This window comes from Cnephaeus nilssonii (genome assembly GCF_951640355.1).
Source record: "Cnephaeus nilssonii genome assembly, chromosome: 16".
Lineage (NCBI taxonomy): Eukaryota > Metazoa > Chordata > Mammalia > Chiroptera > Vespertilionidae > Cnephaeus > Cnephaeus nilssonii.
This window is the reverse complement of record NC_137087.1, coordinates 40,432,498-40,449,900: the sequence shown is the minus strand read 5'-3', so window position 1 is coordinate 40,449,900 and position 17,403 is coordinate 40,432,498. Positions and strand designations below refer to the sequence as shown.

Sequence of the window (17,403 nt, the reverse complement as noted above, 5' to 3'; positions counted from 1 at the left end):
GTTGATTTGCCTGTTCTGGACATTTTATATAAATGGAACCATACACTAATGCTGCTTTGAACCTTTATGTACAAGTGTTAGTATGGATGTATTTTTTATTTTACTGAGGAGCAGAATTGTTGGATCATAAGGTGTAACTCTTTGAAAGAAGTGCCAGACTGTTTTTCAAACCATGTATATACCATTTAGCCATGCAAACCATTTCCAGAATGGTACAAAATGCACCCTTTTACAATCCCACTCACAGTAGACAAGGGCTCTTGTTTCTCCACATCCACAACACTTACCTCTTGTCATCTGCCTTTTTTATTATAGCCATCCTAGTGGTGTGGAGTGGTACATCATCTTATTTTTTATCACTTTCAGTTTTTAATATAATTCATGAGACATACCATTTTAAATTGGAGCCACTGCAGAAAATCCAGGCTGTCTGGCCACCTTGGATTATGTATTACTCCCTTTTTCCCTTCTCAGGGAGGGGCCCCTCGTGGCTCCAGTTTGACTCTCCATTCACTCTTCCACTTTGCTGAGTTGTACCCATTTACATTTTGACCCGTAAAGAACATGAGCTGTGTCAAAAACAGGCCAAATCTACAGGATCCGCAAAGCTCCCCATTACATTCCCAGGAAGTCAGAAAAGCCAGTTTAGTACCCAGCCCACCCCCTAGGCAGAATAACCTGTGCCAAGGACATGGTCCATGCTCTGATGCTGGCAAACATTCACTTACCAAGCTGGTAATAAAGTATGCAAGGTGCGTCCTGGAGCTGTTCCTCAGGGGGGTGGACTCCCGGAATCCCCCATCCTCCTTCCTGGGTAGAGCTGATGGAACAGCAGAATCCTTCTGGATGGGTTAAGTACAGAGTGGTTGGCAGTGCCTGGGAGGCCTCTCTTGAGGGACATTTACTTCCATTAAAGCAGTATGACTGACTCTTGTTTACTTTTTAGGCCTCTTTGACAGCCCCCCAGGGTCAGATGATGCAAAGCTCATTGACACATTCTATCCTGGAGATCAGCAGTCTGTGACATTTGGCACCAAGTCAAGAGTGGGAATGGGTGGCATGGAAGCCAAGGTAAGAATCTGGTGCCTTTACCGCCTGTAACATTTATAAAGCCAAAATACCATTTTATCATTTTTACTTTTGTAATTCTTTACAGGCTAATGGTGCACATGCTAGGCACATAACACAATTACATATGCACATATCTAAATATAGGCTTAACCTTTTGCACTCAGATGTCGAGTGTGACTCAACACAGTTAGCATTAGAATAAAGGAATCGAGAAAAAAGCAAGCGAGTGCAAAAATATTGTGTACCTGTATTGAGTCATGTTTGTGTATGCTTTTTTATTAATATTCTATATTATATAAAGGCTATTCATATTGTAAACTCCTTAAGGGCAAGGTCTGTATAGTTTTCATAATTCATAAATCTTCTAATGTTATCAGCTCAAATATTTTTTGATGACATCTTGCAAAAATTCTTGTCTCCCATTAATTTTTCTAAGAAGTTATGCCTTAAGGTACAGCCTCATATGTAGCAATGGTAGAGGTGAGGACAAAAGCCCCATTCACAAAAGCTAAAAGTACTCAGCTTCAGACTTGGCCAGACACCCGGCGGGACACTGAGTTGAGGCTCAGTGCGGCAGATGTGGACATGGGGAGTCCCAGTGTAGAGTCTTGGAGAGGGAACGCTGAGCAGGAAGGGCAGATTGGTTCACCTTTAGGCAGCACACGCCACGGTTGGACTGGAAAGAGTGATGGGCTGGGTGTGTTTTCGGAGCTTCTGAAACGGTCCTTTGTATTCTTAAATTGCTCCGCATCACATTGTATTTTAAATCTTTTGCAAATTTAAAGTGCGGGTGACAAGACCCTGCAAAGGTCTGAGTCTCATCTTTGGGTCTAACCTCTCCTCTAGGTGAAAGCGGCCCTCTGGGCTTTGCAGGGTGGCACTTCGGTGGTTATTGCCAATGGAACCCACCCGAAAGTGTCTGGGCATGTCATCACAGACATCGTAGAGGGAAAGAAAGTTGGCACCTTCTTTTCCGAAGTGAAGCCTGCAGGTAAGTATTCTTCATGGAGTCCTGTGGTCAATGATCGCTAGTGACACCATGACTTAGATGGGACCGCAGGCTGAGCTCTCATTCTGGGAACAGAGATCACAAAATTGATGTGCCAATGTTAGGAAATATGGTGTTTTGAACACTATTTGCAAAACGATTTTGCTTTGCTTTCATAAAATTTATCTAACCTTCCTAATTAGACCTCCTAATTCTCTCTAAAATCACTAAGTTAAAGAATATAAGACCATTTTATCAACAAATACTGTGCTAGGCCTGGGCTGGATGCCAGATACTAATAAACATGAGAGACGCCTAAGATATGGTTTGTGCTCTCACGTGTTCACAAAGATAGACCTGCATCACAATCTATGTTCAGACATGTAGACTTGTTAGGAAATGTCAGCCAAAGTGGAATTGAATGATGGAGACATGAGTTGTATTGTCTACCCCAGAAGTGCAGGCAAGTTTCTTGTGTTTATGCCTGAGTTAATCTGGTATATCCTTTTGCCATTTTACTCGTCAGAGTGATCTCTGTATGTGCAACAGACATAGCAAGATACCAAGTGTATGATCCGTGCATGTGAGGAACCTATGCATGTGCTGAGATAGTGACAGGGAACTGCGCTGACCGTGATCTGATATTTGCAAATGTGCTTGCAGGCCCTACTGTTGAGCAGCAGGGAGAAATGGCTCGATCGGGAGGACGGATGTTGGCCACTTTGGAACCAGAGCAGGTAATAAACAACCTAGCTGATAGCTCTGTTGTTTTCAGAGTGGATCATGCTGAGGTTTAGTACACAGTCAAGCCTGCTATCTCCCCCGTTGTTCCTCGTGTCCCCCAGAGTTATCTGGGTTTAGCAGCAAGGCCTGGCATGCTCAGAAGAGTAGATTTAAAGGAGCAGGCATGCATTCTTCTTGAATAATATTTGCTTAATTTTCCATCTTTTTCTAGAGATCAGAGATTATCCATCATCTGGCTGACCTGTTGACTGACCATCGTGATGAGATCCTGTCAGCCAACAAGAAAGACTTGGAGGAGGCAGAGGGTAAATAACCTGGCAATTTGGAGTCAGTTTTAAGCAGGGTTTTGTTTAAGTCTTATATCATAATCTACCTAAAGTCAAGATCGTTATAGAAAATGTCATATATTCTGTATCCTATTTATTGAGGGTTGGTGGTTAATGTTCATTGGGCTCTTTCAAATTATACACACCTCCTTTCCAAGATATTCCAGCACAACCTCCATAGGAGCTTTTTCCATTCCTTACATGGCTATTATGGCAATTTCAAGACAAAAAAAGAAAAGATTAAAGACCTCACCATTTTAGACATTCAGCTAACAGTTGCTAACATTTCTTCATAGTTTTCTGTGTTGCCAGGCATTGTGCTAAGGGCTTAACAGACAGAATCTCATGTGCCCTGACCAGGAATCTAACCGTGACCTCCTGGTTCATAGGTCGATGCTCAACCACTGAGCCACACTGGCTGGGCTGACAGGATCTCATTTTATCTTTGCAATATAGCACTATGAGGTAGCTACTATTTATTATCCCGATTTTACAGAGGAGAAAAGAAGCAGTTTTCAGATGCCTGAAACCATGGCCAGTGACAGATCCAGATTTAAACCCAAATGGACTGTGTCTGTAAAATAGTTATAGAATAGTTTATGCAGCCTGTAATGAAAGACAGCTCATCTCCTACTGTGTGGTCTGCCCAGGGTTAGCAACAGGCCCCAACAGAAATGCCCTCAAGGTGCTAATGGTAGAGGAGTGAGATGGCTGACAACTAAATATGTAGAGCCAGGTAGGCCCTCACTCTGTCTCGCCCTTTTCCTAATTCTCTGTCTTTGGCACCCTAAAATAATGGGGATTGGTTTTAATGGGATTTTTTTATTTTATTTTCTCTTGAATAAATGTGCCTTAAATTAAACATCCAAGTTAGTTTTATGCCCTTAAAAGAAACCTTGCAAGGCTTAACAACATTATTTCCATTCCTTAATACATGTTTGAGCCATTGCTTTCGAACTTCCTGTAGAGAAATGGAAATCTTTGATGACATCCTATCCATTAATTTAAAGTAAAAGAATTAAGACCCACAAATGTTTTTCAAAATCATATGACTCGTGGTTAGCATCCCAATTATCTCTGGAAATTCACGAGACTACATGGTGGCTTGAGAACAAAGTCCTGGGTCATCATGAGCATGGTAACCCCTTTCACTCAGGAAGCCCATTGCAGGAAATTTATTCCAATAAAATACTTCAAGAGGAGAAAACAGCTCTATATGTGACGATTCTTAGAGCAGGATTATTTGTCACACTGAAAACTGGAAACAACCTGAGTGTCTGATAACGTAAGTGTGGTTAAGTGCATTAACCTGTATCAACTCAATGAAATATTTAGTAGTAATTAAATTTTTGCAACATGGAAAATGTACATGCATTGTAAGGTGAAAAACTAGAGTGTAACATTTAACATGCACTATAATTAAAACTTGATTTTTAGCACACGGGAAAATGTGAAGAAAATTCATTCTTATATAGTTAAATGATATTGGTATTGTTTGGTAGAATGATGGTTTAATTTCTTTTCTTTTTTTAAATATATTTTATTGATTTTTTACAGAGAGGAAGGGAGAGGGATAGAGAGTTAGAAACATCGATGAGAGAGAAACATCGATCAGCTGCCTCCTGCACACCCCCTACTGGGGATGTACCCGCAACCAAGGTACATGCCCTTGACCGGAATCGAACCCAGGACCCTTCAGTCACAGGCCGATGCTCTATCCACTGAGCCAAACCAGCTAGGGCTAATTTCTTTTCTTAATATAAGGTTGGTTTCTCCTCTCAAAAAAATAAATATTTTTATTATCTAGCTGGCTGTGGTTATTAAAAAGAAAGGGAAATTTTTCATAATCTCATGTCATTAACCACAGTGATGATTTGTGATGTGGGATTCCATATGGTTTTCCTGAGTATATATTCATGGATGTATTTGAACATGTGTATATACAGAGAATCACTCCATGCATACCATTGTATTTAAATTTAAAGAAAATTTTACTTGTTAACTTGAAATTCTATTTAAGTTTTTATTTTAAAAGAAAACATCTTCATTGCTTCTAATCATTTCTTATAAAAGATTAAAATAATGCAGAAACATAGACAGCGATCACCACTGTTCTTGATGCCTTCCAGACTTAGAAACATGTCATGTTTCATCAATAGGATCCTACCATACATACTATTTTGTAGTTTTCCTTTTCCACAAACTGTATTCTCCATATCATTTAATATAGCTATTTATGTTAACTGCATGGTAGCCCACTGCCTGATTTTATAGGTGGGACCCAGTTTCCCACTATTATAAAAATGCTGTGTTAAGTATCCTCCTTACACGCAAGTTCACTCATGCAAATGATAAGCTTCTGGAGCTGAACTTGCACAAAAGGTGTAGGTTTATATACCTTTATGTGGCGAGCTATTACCCTCAGAAAAGCTGTATAAATGGCCTGTCCTTGTTTTCCCGAGAGCCCCTTAATTCCATGTCTGTCCGAAGACAGCACCACACGTCCAGTAGGACAGTTGCTGCTGCCCAGGTCTCCTCCTTTATCATGCATTTTCACACCCCAGGGAGACTCGCACCTCCTCTGCTGAAACGACTGAGCCTCTCCACGTCTAAGTTGAACAGCCTGGCCATCGGTCTGCGGCAGATCGCAGCCTCCTCCCAGGACAGTGTGGGACGCGTTTTGCGCCGGATCCGAGTTGCCAAAAACTTGGAACTAGAACAAGTGACTGTCCCAATCGGAGTCCTACTGGTCATCTTCGAGTCTCGCCCCGACTGTCTACCCCAGGTATGTGACTAATGCCGAGATAAATCTCCCAAAGATTCTTTTTTTTTTTTTTTTAAGTGAGAACGTTTATCTTCCCCCACCAAAAAATAAATTTAAAAAAATATTTTTTTATTGATTTCAGAGAGGAAGGGAGAGGGAGAGAGAAGTATGTGCTGCGCCGGCATGGCCAAGGGTGACCCTGAGTGGGGGCGTCTTAAAGGCTTAGAAAAGACAGACAAGAGAATGAAAGCTGGGTCTCGGTGGGACGCTGCTTCCTCATGGAGAGACAGCGCCAGCGCCCACAAGCCGTGTCTTTATTCTATAGCCAGATTTCCACGAGGCAAAGTAAGGGCGTGGTCAGGATGTATACAACATTCTCGTGGGTTTCGATCCTACTCAATTACATGAACCTGAACGCTATCACTCAGGCATGTGGGGCCATGTGTTCGGACCACAGGTTCAAGCTTACAAGTACAGCTGTTGGCTATAATTGTGCTGGGAGGGCTCTGCCCTCCAAGCTGGGACTTGCACGTGGCCACGAGAGGACTGTGCCCTCTCATTAATCCAAGGCTTGAACCTGTCCAAAACACTGTAGCTGCGCCCCACAGAAGTAGAAACATCAATGATGAGAGGGAATCATTGATCGGCTGCCTCCTGCACGCCCCCACTGGGGATCGAACTCACAACCCAGGCATGTGCCCTTGGTGGGAATTGAACCTGGGACCCTTCAGTCCACAGGCCAACGCTCTGTCCACTGAGACAAATCAGCTAGGGCCAAAAAAATAATTTTTGAGACTTTATTCTCATGTTGTTCTTAAGGTAAATTATGTTGCTGGTTTTTCCAATAATTCTAAAGTAGGTATTTATATGTGCACTTTACAGTTGAAGAAACTGAAGTTTATAGAAGGTAGTAGTATTGTGAAACTTATTAATATGGATCTAAGCCTTAAACCCAGATGAATCTCCCTTACCACAGGAGCCCACTTCCTAGTATCTTAGCTCACTAGGCACTTTGTCCCTCACCCCAGAGTCCCTGCTAGCCTCCTGCAGGTCCTTCCTCTCATAGTTATTTTGCCCATGCAAAAAAGGGCCGTTTATTATCAGTGTCTCAGGTGGCTTCCTGTAGGTACATCTTAGAAAAAGAATGTCTAGCCCTAGCTGGTTTGGCTCAATGGATAGAGCGTCAGCCTGCGGACTGAAGGGTCCCGGGTTCAATTCTGACCAAGGACACATGCCTGGGTTGCGGGCTCGGTCCCCAGTGGGGGGCGTGCAGGAGGCAGCCAATCAATGATTCTCATCATTGATGTTTCTATCTCTCCCTCTCCCTTCCTCTCTAAAATCAATAAAATATATATATTTTTTAAAACTATGGTATATCTACACAATGGAATACTAAGCTGGTATAAAAAAGAAACTTTTTTAAAAAAAGAAAAAGAATGTCTAGTAGTGATGTAAACTATACTACAATCATCTTCCAGGAATCTGACATATGAGAAAGCATGTATTAAAGAGCTTGCCAAGCAGCCATGCTCTTGCCCTAAACTTTCTCCCAGAAATCTTAGATTATCCCCCACTGGACTGTCCAGTACGATATCAGCTCTTTCTTTGGTCAAGCCACGAAGTCTCAGGGAGAAAGTCTATTTAAAAACAAACAACCAGCACTCTTTACTCCATGGCATCAGTGACCATGGGAGTCCAGCATGCTCTGTGGAGGATTCTCCTTGAGGACCTAAAACCAGCCTGTTCACCATCCAGCCCCCTCTGCTGGTAGAAATGAGTCCTAGTCTCTGTGCAGCAGTGTCCATGAGGTCTCTCTGCTCCCTTTTAGCCACACTAGCTGACACTTCACACGGTAAAGGTTTCCTCTTTGGCCAACTGTAGCTGAGGTTCCTCGCTTGGATAGCCTCACAGAATCCTGAATCCTAAAAGTTGTATGCAGAATTCATTGGGTTTGTGCATTTATCTGGAGAAAGTACATAACTTTTATGAGGGCTTCAATGAGCAACAACAAAGATTAAGAGCCACTGATCTGGAGGTGAACATATTCAGGCAGTGTTTTTAGGAAACTGTCTTTAGCTACTTTAAAAAAACAAAACAGGAAGGTTCTCCTTTACCCCAGGAGCACTCAGAAAGTTAAGCTCCAGGCCTTGGGTGACCAGGTCAATGACTGATCCTCCTCCTACATGGCCTGCTTCTTCCTTCCCAGACAGACTGTGCTCCGTTCCCAGCATCTCTGCCAGAGCTGGCGGGAGCCTGGTCCTCTCCAGAGCTCTCAGAACAGTGACAGGGCCAGAGTAAGATGTGGCCAGCAGTGCTGCCCATCCTCTGCTCAGCAAGTGGAGCAAGCATCTGGGTCAGGAGGCAGCTGAGCACCCTGTCCTCCACTGTGGCCACCTTAGGGAGGGGCCATGTGACCCTGGCCACTTAACTCAGGTTACTTTGCTGATGATGCTAAGGAAGACTCAGAGTTTAGTTTCTAAGATCTGGGTGCTTTGGCTCCAAGTCAGGGTCTCCTATTCCGAAGATTAAATAGGATAGGCCTTTTGAAGTGATTGACATTGACACTGCACTCGCCACAGAAAAAGTGCTCGGTGAGTGCTAACGTTACTGTTACTCTTACTGCTTTTCCCTTTGGCTCACTGCTCTCCCCTTTGGTCTGCAGGTGGCAGCCTTGGCTATTGCAAGTGGTAATGGCTTGTTACTCAAAGGGGGGAAGGAGGCTGCACACAGCAACCGGATTCTTCATGTCCTGACCCAGGAGGCTCTCTCGATCCACGGAGTCAAGGAGGCCGTACAGCTGGTAGGTCCCTGAGAATGAGCCGTGTCGGGTCCAGAGGAGCCAGGTCAGGTCTTTGGGTATTTGAAGCAAAGCTTAGGCCATGTGCGTCTGAGCCACTTCCATGGGCAGGCTTAATTGAAGTGGCAGCAGGACCCGAGCAGGACAGTGCCAGATGGGTCTTCAGTGGCTTAGGAAGGATACTCTCATATGGCTGTGTCCCGGCACCATTGACTTCATGAGAATGCCTATTAGCCCTTCATTGTCTAGGTCACAGGGCAACAGGAATACCAGCACTAGAGTGTGAGGCCTGGGTTCTGCACACTGGCAGAGTCATTTAGGCCAAGTCAGATGAGATCAATTTATGAAAGTTTGTCATAAACCATCATGGGAGCGTGTAAATATGAGGTCATGCTGTTATTATTATTATTGTTGTTGTTGTTATCTTAACCATTGTCTTATACTCCTCAATTGTCAAGTAGAATTTCTGAACTAGATAGTAGGAGCTGCAATTTATTGAACACCTGCTATGGGCAAAGCACTTTCTTATCTCTCACTTCATCCTCTCAACAACCCTATGAGAAAAATATCATCAACTTTAGGCCCATTTTATAGATGGAAAAAAATAGGCACAGAGGTTAAGTAACTCACACCAAGTCACACAGTCTGTAGTGGTTTAGATTTGGACTTAGGCTGGCTCCGGATCCTTCCTGTTCCATCGAGGCTACTCGCTCCCACATTGCAGGATTCTTTGGGCTGCTGGGAGAGGGTCTTCAAAACTGCTGCATCACATGCTCACTGATGAGAGTCTGGGTTTTTCTCATGGCAACATAGTGGTGGATTCAAATCCCAGCTCTGCCACCTCCTAGCTTAATTCAGAGGCTTCTGCTTCCCTCCTTCCTATTGATGTACAACATATATGCAGTAAGTATACAGATCCTATGTGATTTTGTCCACATGTACATGCACATATGTAACTACCAACCATATCAAGATACAGGACATTCCCAACACCCCAGAGGCTCCCAGATCCCCTTGCCTGTCAGTATGCGCCCCCACCACCAGATAACTGCTTTTTACTTCTTTCACGTTCAGTTTCTTTTGCCTGTTCTTGAACTTCATATAAATGGAATCACACAATGCATTCTTTTTTTGTTGTATTTTCTTTTGTTCGTTATGATGTCCATGAACTTCATCCATGTTGTTGCACCTAGCAGTAGTCTTCTCTGTCACTATCGTGTAGTATTCCATTTACATGCATATACTAGTTTGTCCTTTCTGCTGTTGATGAACATTTGGGTTGTTTCCAGCTTTGGACTATGCAGATTAAAGTTGCTGTAAGCATTTTTTTAAACATATATTTGTATTTCTCTTGTAAGTAACATGACCATATAGGGGACAATGAAAAATCAAGAAGATAAAACGCTGCCCACAATGTCAGTGTCCGAACATAAGTACTTTCATTAGCCCAGCCAGCATCCCAGGGTTGAGGTTGTCAGCAGAAGCCATGAAGAACCAGACTCCCTAGCAAGTCCCAACTTGTCACTAAGGCTGTGGTTAGAGAATCACCAGGGCAGCCACTTTCTCTTGTGATCCTCATCACATGGCATAATCTGTGCCTCCTCTAATTCCAGAGGTGGCACTTTTACCTCTCCGGGCATTTAAAAAGTTATCTGCCCAGTGTATGGCTGGTTGTGTCCTAACCCCCTCTTCCCCACTAGATTCTGAGCTGCTGGAGGCAGGGACCGGGTCCTGCCTGTGGTCATGCCCAGCAAAGCACTTAGTGTGCGGAGTTTGGTGAGCATTTGCAGGACAGCATTGATTCCCATGATCAGGGACTAGTTTTATTTTGGAATGAGTTTTCACAGTGCCTGGTTAGTGCTCAGGAGGTGCAGACATGTGACTGTAACGGGGATGTTGCCACTTCTATATTTCATGAGGTTAGAAGATACCCTCTTTATCCTTTTATTCTCTACCTCTTCAGGTGAATACCAGAGAAGAAGTGGAAGATCTTTGCCGACTAGACAAAATGATAGATCTGATCATTCCACGCGGCTCTTCTCAGCTGGTCAGAGATATCCAGAAAGCCGCCAAGGGGATCCCAGTGATGGGGCACAGTGAAGGGATCTGCCACATGTATGTGGATTCAGAGGCCAGTGTCGATAAAGCCTCCAGACTGGGTGAGCTGGACAGGGTCCCCTGTTCTACAGGCAAAATATTTGTCAGATCCTCTGTGGCTCTGGATCATGTTAATCGAAACAACTCTTTGTTTTCTTTCTTTAGTCAGAGACTCTAAATGTGAATATCCAGCTGCCTGTAACGCTTTGGAGACTCTGTTGATCCACCGAGACCTGCTGAGAACACCCCTGTTTGACCAGATCATTGATATGCTGCGAGTGGAACAGGTAAGACAAGCCCACAGGATCGCACCACTTCCTGCCTCTCACGTGGAGACTGAGAGCCTGTGGGACTAGACCAGGAGCATCTCCACGCCAGTGAGGCCATTCCAGAGGCAGCATTTTTGAGCATCTGCTATGTACAGAGCTCTGTGCTCAGTAGACAGAGAGGAGTAAGATGAAGACAGGCCCCTGTCTTCTGACAGCCCAGTGGGTGGGAGAATCACACACACAAATAGCTTCATTACCGAGTGGAATGTGTTAAGTGCTAAAGAGGGGTTAGAGATAAGACAGACCGCATGGCAGCCCGTTGAATGGACTGTTTCTGGCAACATTTATTCAGGCGACATAGTTTAAAGTTTGTGAATCTGAACACATTCCTGTTTGGATTTGATTTGAAAAGAAATGTTCTCAAACCAAAATGTATTGCATCCGCCCCTCCATAAATGTCTTCAATTACCAGTATTAACCTACTTAATACAGTGGTATTGGGAGTCAACAATTTGTGTAATATCCTCTTTTTCTGAGATTATTTTATTAAGGTTATAAACAACCAATACCAGTAAGTTTCCAACGTAAACATATGCTCCATCTTACATTCCTATTGCAAGGAAATAGATGCTCCCCAGACAAAAACGGACAGCCTGAGGTTTTCCGTCAGATGTATCGGACGTCCTGGCAGAGTTCTGTGCAGCAGCTGGCAGAGTGACTGCTGGCCTTGGTCACTTTGACCTGTAGCACGTGTTTCTTCCCTTCCATCCTTTCCTGGAAAAGAGGCTCCAGTCAGCTATAAATATGGCACAGACCTAGTGAGAACCTGAGAGCATTGTTTGAAAATGAAGATGCACCCCACAAATTAAAAGGGAGTTAGGGCACATGCTCACTTATGCTGGGCCTTCCTTCACGCAAATGGCCTCTGATCGGGCCTGCTGTTGGTCCTGGAAGAAGTGTGAGCTTGCTTCCTCATGTGGGTTTCTGTTGTTGCCCTGGACTTCCTCTGTTCCAGGTGAAAATTCACGCAGGCCCCAAGTTCGCCTCCTATCTGACCTTCAGCCCCTCGGAAGTGAAGTCCCTCCGAACTGAGTACGGGGACCTGGAGCTGTGCATTGAGGTGGTGGACAGCGTCCAGGAGGCCATCGACCACATCCACAAGTACGGCAGCTCCCACACGGAGGTCATCGTCACGGAGAACGGTCAGTGCCAGATGCTGCAGCGGAGGCGCCTGCTCTCTCTGCCCTCGTCTTTACGGTGGTTCTCCACTCAGTGCCTCCTGGCCTGTAGGAAACGTAACTGAACAAACTGATGAGAATGCTGGCTGTCGGTTGCATTTGCTGCTTTGCTGAGTGCTCTCACATCTGTTACCTCATAATAGAGTGATGGTGTCCCCGTGGGAGGAGGCAGGAAAGAGATTATTAGCTTCACTGTAAAGATGACTCCTGCATTAGAGGCGCTACCATTTAATCCACACAACAGTCTTTCCAGGTTATTGGAATAAACCCATTTTACAGCTGAGGAAACCAAGGTTCAGGAGAGTAAGGGCAGAACCAATGCCACAGTCATTCATTCACTGTACAGATGTGTATTGCAGGACATGCCTGGGTGTCAGGCCCAGTGATTAAGAAAGCCGGTATGGCCCCCTCAGGGAATTTGCAGTTCACTTATTGGGGAATCACAACAGCACTAATAGTAACAGCTAACATTTACAGAGCACCTACTATGTGCTAGACTGTGATGAGTGCTTTGTGGATGTCAGTTCATCTTATTCTCTCCACACACTGTGAGCTAAGTCATTGTCAGTCCCTGTTTTACTTAGGCACAAAGAGGTTCAGAAACCTGCCCAAGGTCACCCAGCTAGTGGGTGTGAACTTGGACTTCAGACTTAAAGACTCTGGGTCCAGAGCCTCTAAATAAATAGTGTAGCAGCGAGGGTACCTCTGCAGTGGGAGCTCCCAAGCAGCTACTCTTTCCTCAGCAGTGACTGATGAAGCCGGTCTACCTTCTTCCTCTTTGGATTTTTCACAAATCCATGTTTAACACACGGGGAAGCCCCTTGGTGCCTGGACCCTGCCCCAGTCAGTCCCAGGTGAGGGGCTGGAAGCAGGGTGTTCTCTGTGGGTCATCCTAACTCAGTTTCTTCTTTTTCTGCTGCAGAGAAAACAGCAGAGTTCTTCCTGCAGCACGTTGACAGTGCCTGTGTGTTCTGGAACGCCAGCACCCGCTTCTCTGATGGCTACCGCTTCGGGCTGGGTAAGGACTCTGGTCATGGGAGAAAGGACCGCTGTGTGGTTGAAGGAGCATGATGAGGGTGGAGGAGACAGCTCCCTCAGTGGTCACATGCTTGGTCAAGATAAGAGAGACAGAGTTGTGGGAGGGTGGGAATGTGAGAGAAAATCATAGCTGATAAAGTCCTATGCTCTGGGTGTTCCACATATTAAGAAGGTAGGTACTTGTATTTTCTTTTCCATAGATGGGGAAACTGAGGTTCAAGGAAGTGAAGTAACTTGCACAAAGTCACACAGCTGGCATTCAAACCCAGACTTGTGCAAGCCCGAAGCCCCGGTTGCTCTCACCGCAGTGCAGGCAGACCACAGCCTGTCTCCATACACAGGTGGTAACAGGGGTCTGTGCCAGTCCCTTGAGAACACTGCGATTGCAGGTTTAGTTCTTTAGAGAGACACAGCCAGGTTGCCTCAGAGCTAGGAATTCCCCATGAGGCAGGACAAAGGTGTTAGTGCCTATGCTGGGCTTAAGTGTCAGCATCGAAAACAGACAGGTAAGCCCGGGGTACAAGGTTTACTTCGAAAAGCTTCTGAAAGACACCCTTCTCCCCTTCCATCTTTCACCCAAGCATGGCTCAGTGGTTGAACATTGACCTATGAACCAGGAGGTCATGGGTTTGATTCCCGGTCAAGGCATGGGCTCGAGTTGCAAGCTCAATCCCCAATTTGGGGGGTGGGAGAGCATGCAGGAGGCAGCCAATCAATGATTCTCTCTCATTGTTGATGGTTCTATCTCTCCCTCTCTCTTCCTTTCTGAAATCAATAAAAATATATTAAAAATAATAATAATAAAATCTCCATCCCCAGTAGTTAGGGTTTTTTCAGACCATCTCTGGTTGTCAGGGGTGCCATTATACAAAGCTTTAATAAGGCAGTTATGACACATCTGAGAAGTAGTGTAAGCATTTGAAACATTGTAATCCCTCTGAACTTTTGAATAGATGATCTGCCTAGAGAGAAATAGTTCTCACTGAATTGTTAAAAGTTATTAAAGGGAATTTTACTCAGTTATTCTTAGTCATTAGACACCTTATTTTTAGTTCCCTGACTCTATTGTGTTGGGGTTTTGATTTAATATCACATCACTTGCACTGAATTTTGTATTCCATGGCCTTGAAGAAGAAATAGCAGCATACGTTTAAGGGCTGAGGAGCCCAGCTTCGAAGCGAAAGTCAAGATGTGGGGAGAGCCAGGGATCCCTCCATCGTCTTTCCTGGCTCAGAGCAGAAGCTCAGGCTCTGGTTGAGTCAAATGCATTTGTAACACTGACAGATAATACTTATTGGGCATTTACTGTATCTCCAGCACTGTGTTAAGTGCATCACATGCAGTATCTCCCTTAGATCTCCATAATGGATCGATTATTTTACTCATTTTTTTAATGACAAAAATCAAAGCACAAAAGATGATCAAGGCAACACTCCCAGAGTCACATGGTCTCTACATTAGTTAACAGAATTGGAATGTGGTGCTCACAGGCTCCTTGCCAACCACTACCCCAAGCTCATCCCCACTCGGTCTCCTCACTCCTCTCTGCCTGCAGCACCCTGTACCTGCCCTCCCCGCTGGCTCCTCATTGTTCTGGTTTCAGCGGAAACGTAGCTTCTGCCCAGTGTGTCCCCCACCCGCCCGCGTAGTCTGTCACAGGAGTTCTTGGCTGCCTTGTTCATAAGAACATAAACTCCACAAAAACGGGACTGTATCAGTTATTCACCACCTTATCCCCAGGGCCAGTACGTGCTCAGTACAGTTGTGATGGACATGGGACCCTGCCTTCCCCGTGGGAGGCGCAGAACACTGAGCCAGACCCAGGAAGACTCCTGATGGCCACGTCTGAGCCAGGAGCGAGAGGAGTGGGAGATGAGCAACACCCTTTCATGTATTCAGTTTAGTGCTAAGAATTCTGGGGGATCCTGAGAACTTATCCCTTTCTAGGATTTGAAGAATATTTAGGGAGATGAAACCTCCATAATAAGCATTGTTATATTACTCAGAAAATGCCCCAATGTCAAATTACGGTGCGCAGTCCACACACTGAACAAATAGCAGAGAGCACTTCTGGTAAAGCACAGGAGAGCCCACACGCTGGGTTTCTTGAGAAGAAGGAGGCTCGGCATGATGTACAGCGACCAGAGACACGTGGGGACAGTGAAGCTCAAGCTGGCCGGGAGGATGGGCAGGGGCGGGCGAGGGGCTGGTGAGCAGACAGGAAGCAGAGGCGGGAAACGCCACACCCTCATCCGTGCTTCTTTGCAGGAGCTGAAGTGGGAATCAGTACCTCGCGAATCCACGCTCGGGGACCAGTAGGACTTGAGGGACTACTTACTACTAAGTGGCTGCTGCGAGGGGAGGACCACGTGGTCTCGGATTTCTCAGAGCATGGAACTTTAAAGTATCTTCACGAGAACCTCCCCGTTCCTCAGAGAAACACCAACTAAAAGCCGCAGAGGAGAGCGGGTGTTCTGAGAGATCCTCACCGCTGAGCTCGCTCCAGGACCTAGGCTGAGCCGGTCGCAGCTCCCGCGTCCCGAAGGCCTTCCTGCTGTGGGCTCATTTTGGCAGCATTGGTCTTAGCTAATGACACAATCAAGCTCACCGTTTTCTTTTTATTTTTTTAAGTTAGAAAGTAATTATTATGGCCCTAGCTGGTTTGGCTCAGTGGATAGAGCGTTGGCCTGCAGACTGAAGGGTCCCAGGTTCAATTTCAGCCCAGGGCACATGCCCTGGTTGTGGGCTCAATCCCCAGTAGGAGGCGTGCAGGAGGCAGCCAGTCAATGATTCTCTCTTATCATTGATGTTTCTATCTCTCCTTCCTTCCTCTCTGAAATCAATAAATAGATTTTTAAAAAGACAATAATTATTATGGATGGGGACTTTGCTTAATTGCTCCAAATAGGGACTTTGCTTTGCATGGTCCAGTTTTCTTCAGTGATAGAAACACAGATAAGGTTTCCGAGGTAGAGGCAATGGAAAAATTATGGCTGCTTCTCCCCTTTTTATTGCCTCAGTGAGGTAAAGTCTCCCTTGGCATTTGGTTGGTACCAGAGCCAGCCATACCTAATACAGGTTTCCACATTTCTTTCACACTCATAGTCATCTTCAAAAAGGAAAGGTCTGGAACTTAGATGAGGGGCATCATTCTCATCAAAAACAATCACCAAAATGGGCCAATCATTTCCGCTGGGAGGTTGATCTGTATTTATTTGTGGAGTAACTATAAGCATTCCGGACGCTCGCAGCCTCTCCGGTCCAGGAGATTGGCAGTACTCGTGATGCAGTTGGAACCTGGAGCGCAGACAGGAGGTGCAGGTGTCAGGGTGAAGTATCTGACGATTATGCTTGAAATTTTTATATGAATTTTTGTCATCCTATCCTTTCCCTCTAAAATAAAATTAGAGGTTTATTTTAATACTTTGGATTCTTCCCCCTTTTTGAGAAATAAAGTTCTTATGAAAAGCCTGTGTGCCGGATTAATGTTTTCTCCCTCATTGGCTATTCCCCTCCTCCCTTTCCCCGTCTGGCAGCCCTCACAGCCTCGCTTTTACACATTGTCTCCCTGGAAGCTGGTTGGGAGGCAGCCGGGCCCTCCCCCGACAGCGCCAGTGCAAGCAGCCCCGGCAGGTGCCAGGGGAGGGACTCAGACCAGACTAGAGGCGGGAGAGGAAAATGCCAGGACTTGAAGGACTAACAGCATGGCGATGGTCTGAAGTTGGGGGTGTGTATGACACGAGCATGCCACCATTGTGCAGGTCCGCACAGTGTCCACCTGGATGGCCAGGGCCCCAGCTGACCTCCTCACCTCAGGGTCACCTGTTTCATTGGCAGCTCTCACCCCTCACCCTCCTCCCAGCTCCTGTTCTTGGGGGTCCCTGGAGTCTACAGCTGAAAGATTTCTGGTCTCATGGAGGCCCTCCCCAAAAAATAACCATCACTTACATGCTGCTGCTTATCCTCGGAGGATGTTTGAAGAATTACGGTGTCATGTGGATCATGTTCCCAGGCTGGCTCTAAACTGCCTCTCATCCAGACCCCGACAGGGTCTGGCAAATTAGCCTGCCT

The 17,403-nt window shown here is 45.4% G+C and overlaps 1 protein-coding gene across 2 annotated transcripts in view; it reads left to right on the top strand.

Annotated features, from left to right (window-relative positions):
* ALDH18A1 (aldehyde dehydrogenase 18 family member A1) overlaps positions 1-16,797 on the top strand; it is a 37,086-nt gene extending 20,289 nt beyond the window's left edge. For both annotated transcript variants that reach the window (XM_079794354.1, XM_079794353.1), the window contains exons 8-18: positions 947-1,071; positions 1,918-2,062; positions 2,723-2,796; positions 3,015-3,108; positions 5,694-5,914; positions 8,556-8,693; positions 10,654-10,849; positions 10,953-11,074; positions 12,072-12,258; positions 13,217-13,312; positions 15,601-16,797. In XM_079794354.1, coding sequence (XP_079650480.1) covers positions 947-1,071; positions 1,918-2,062; positions 2,723-2,796; positions 3,015-3,108; positions 5,694-5,914; positions 8,556-8,693; positions 10,654-10,849; positions 10,953-11,074; positions 12,072-12,258; positions 13,217-13,312; positions 15,601-15,782 — 1,580 coding nt within the window. In that variant the 3' untranslated portion in view covers positions 15,783-16,797. The remainder of the gene's footprint in view (positions 1-946; positions 1,072-1,917; positions 2,063-2,722; positions 2,797-3,014; positions 3,109-5,693; positions 5,915-8,555; positions 8,694-10,653; positions 10,850-10,952; positions 11,075-12,071; positions 12,259-13,216; positions 13,313-15,600) is intronic.
* Positions 16,798-17,403: the final 606 nt, after the last annotated feature.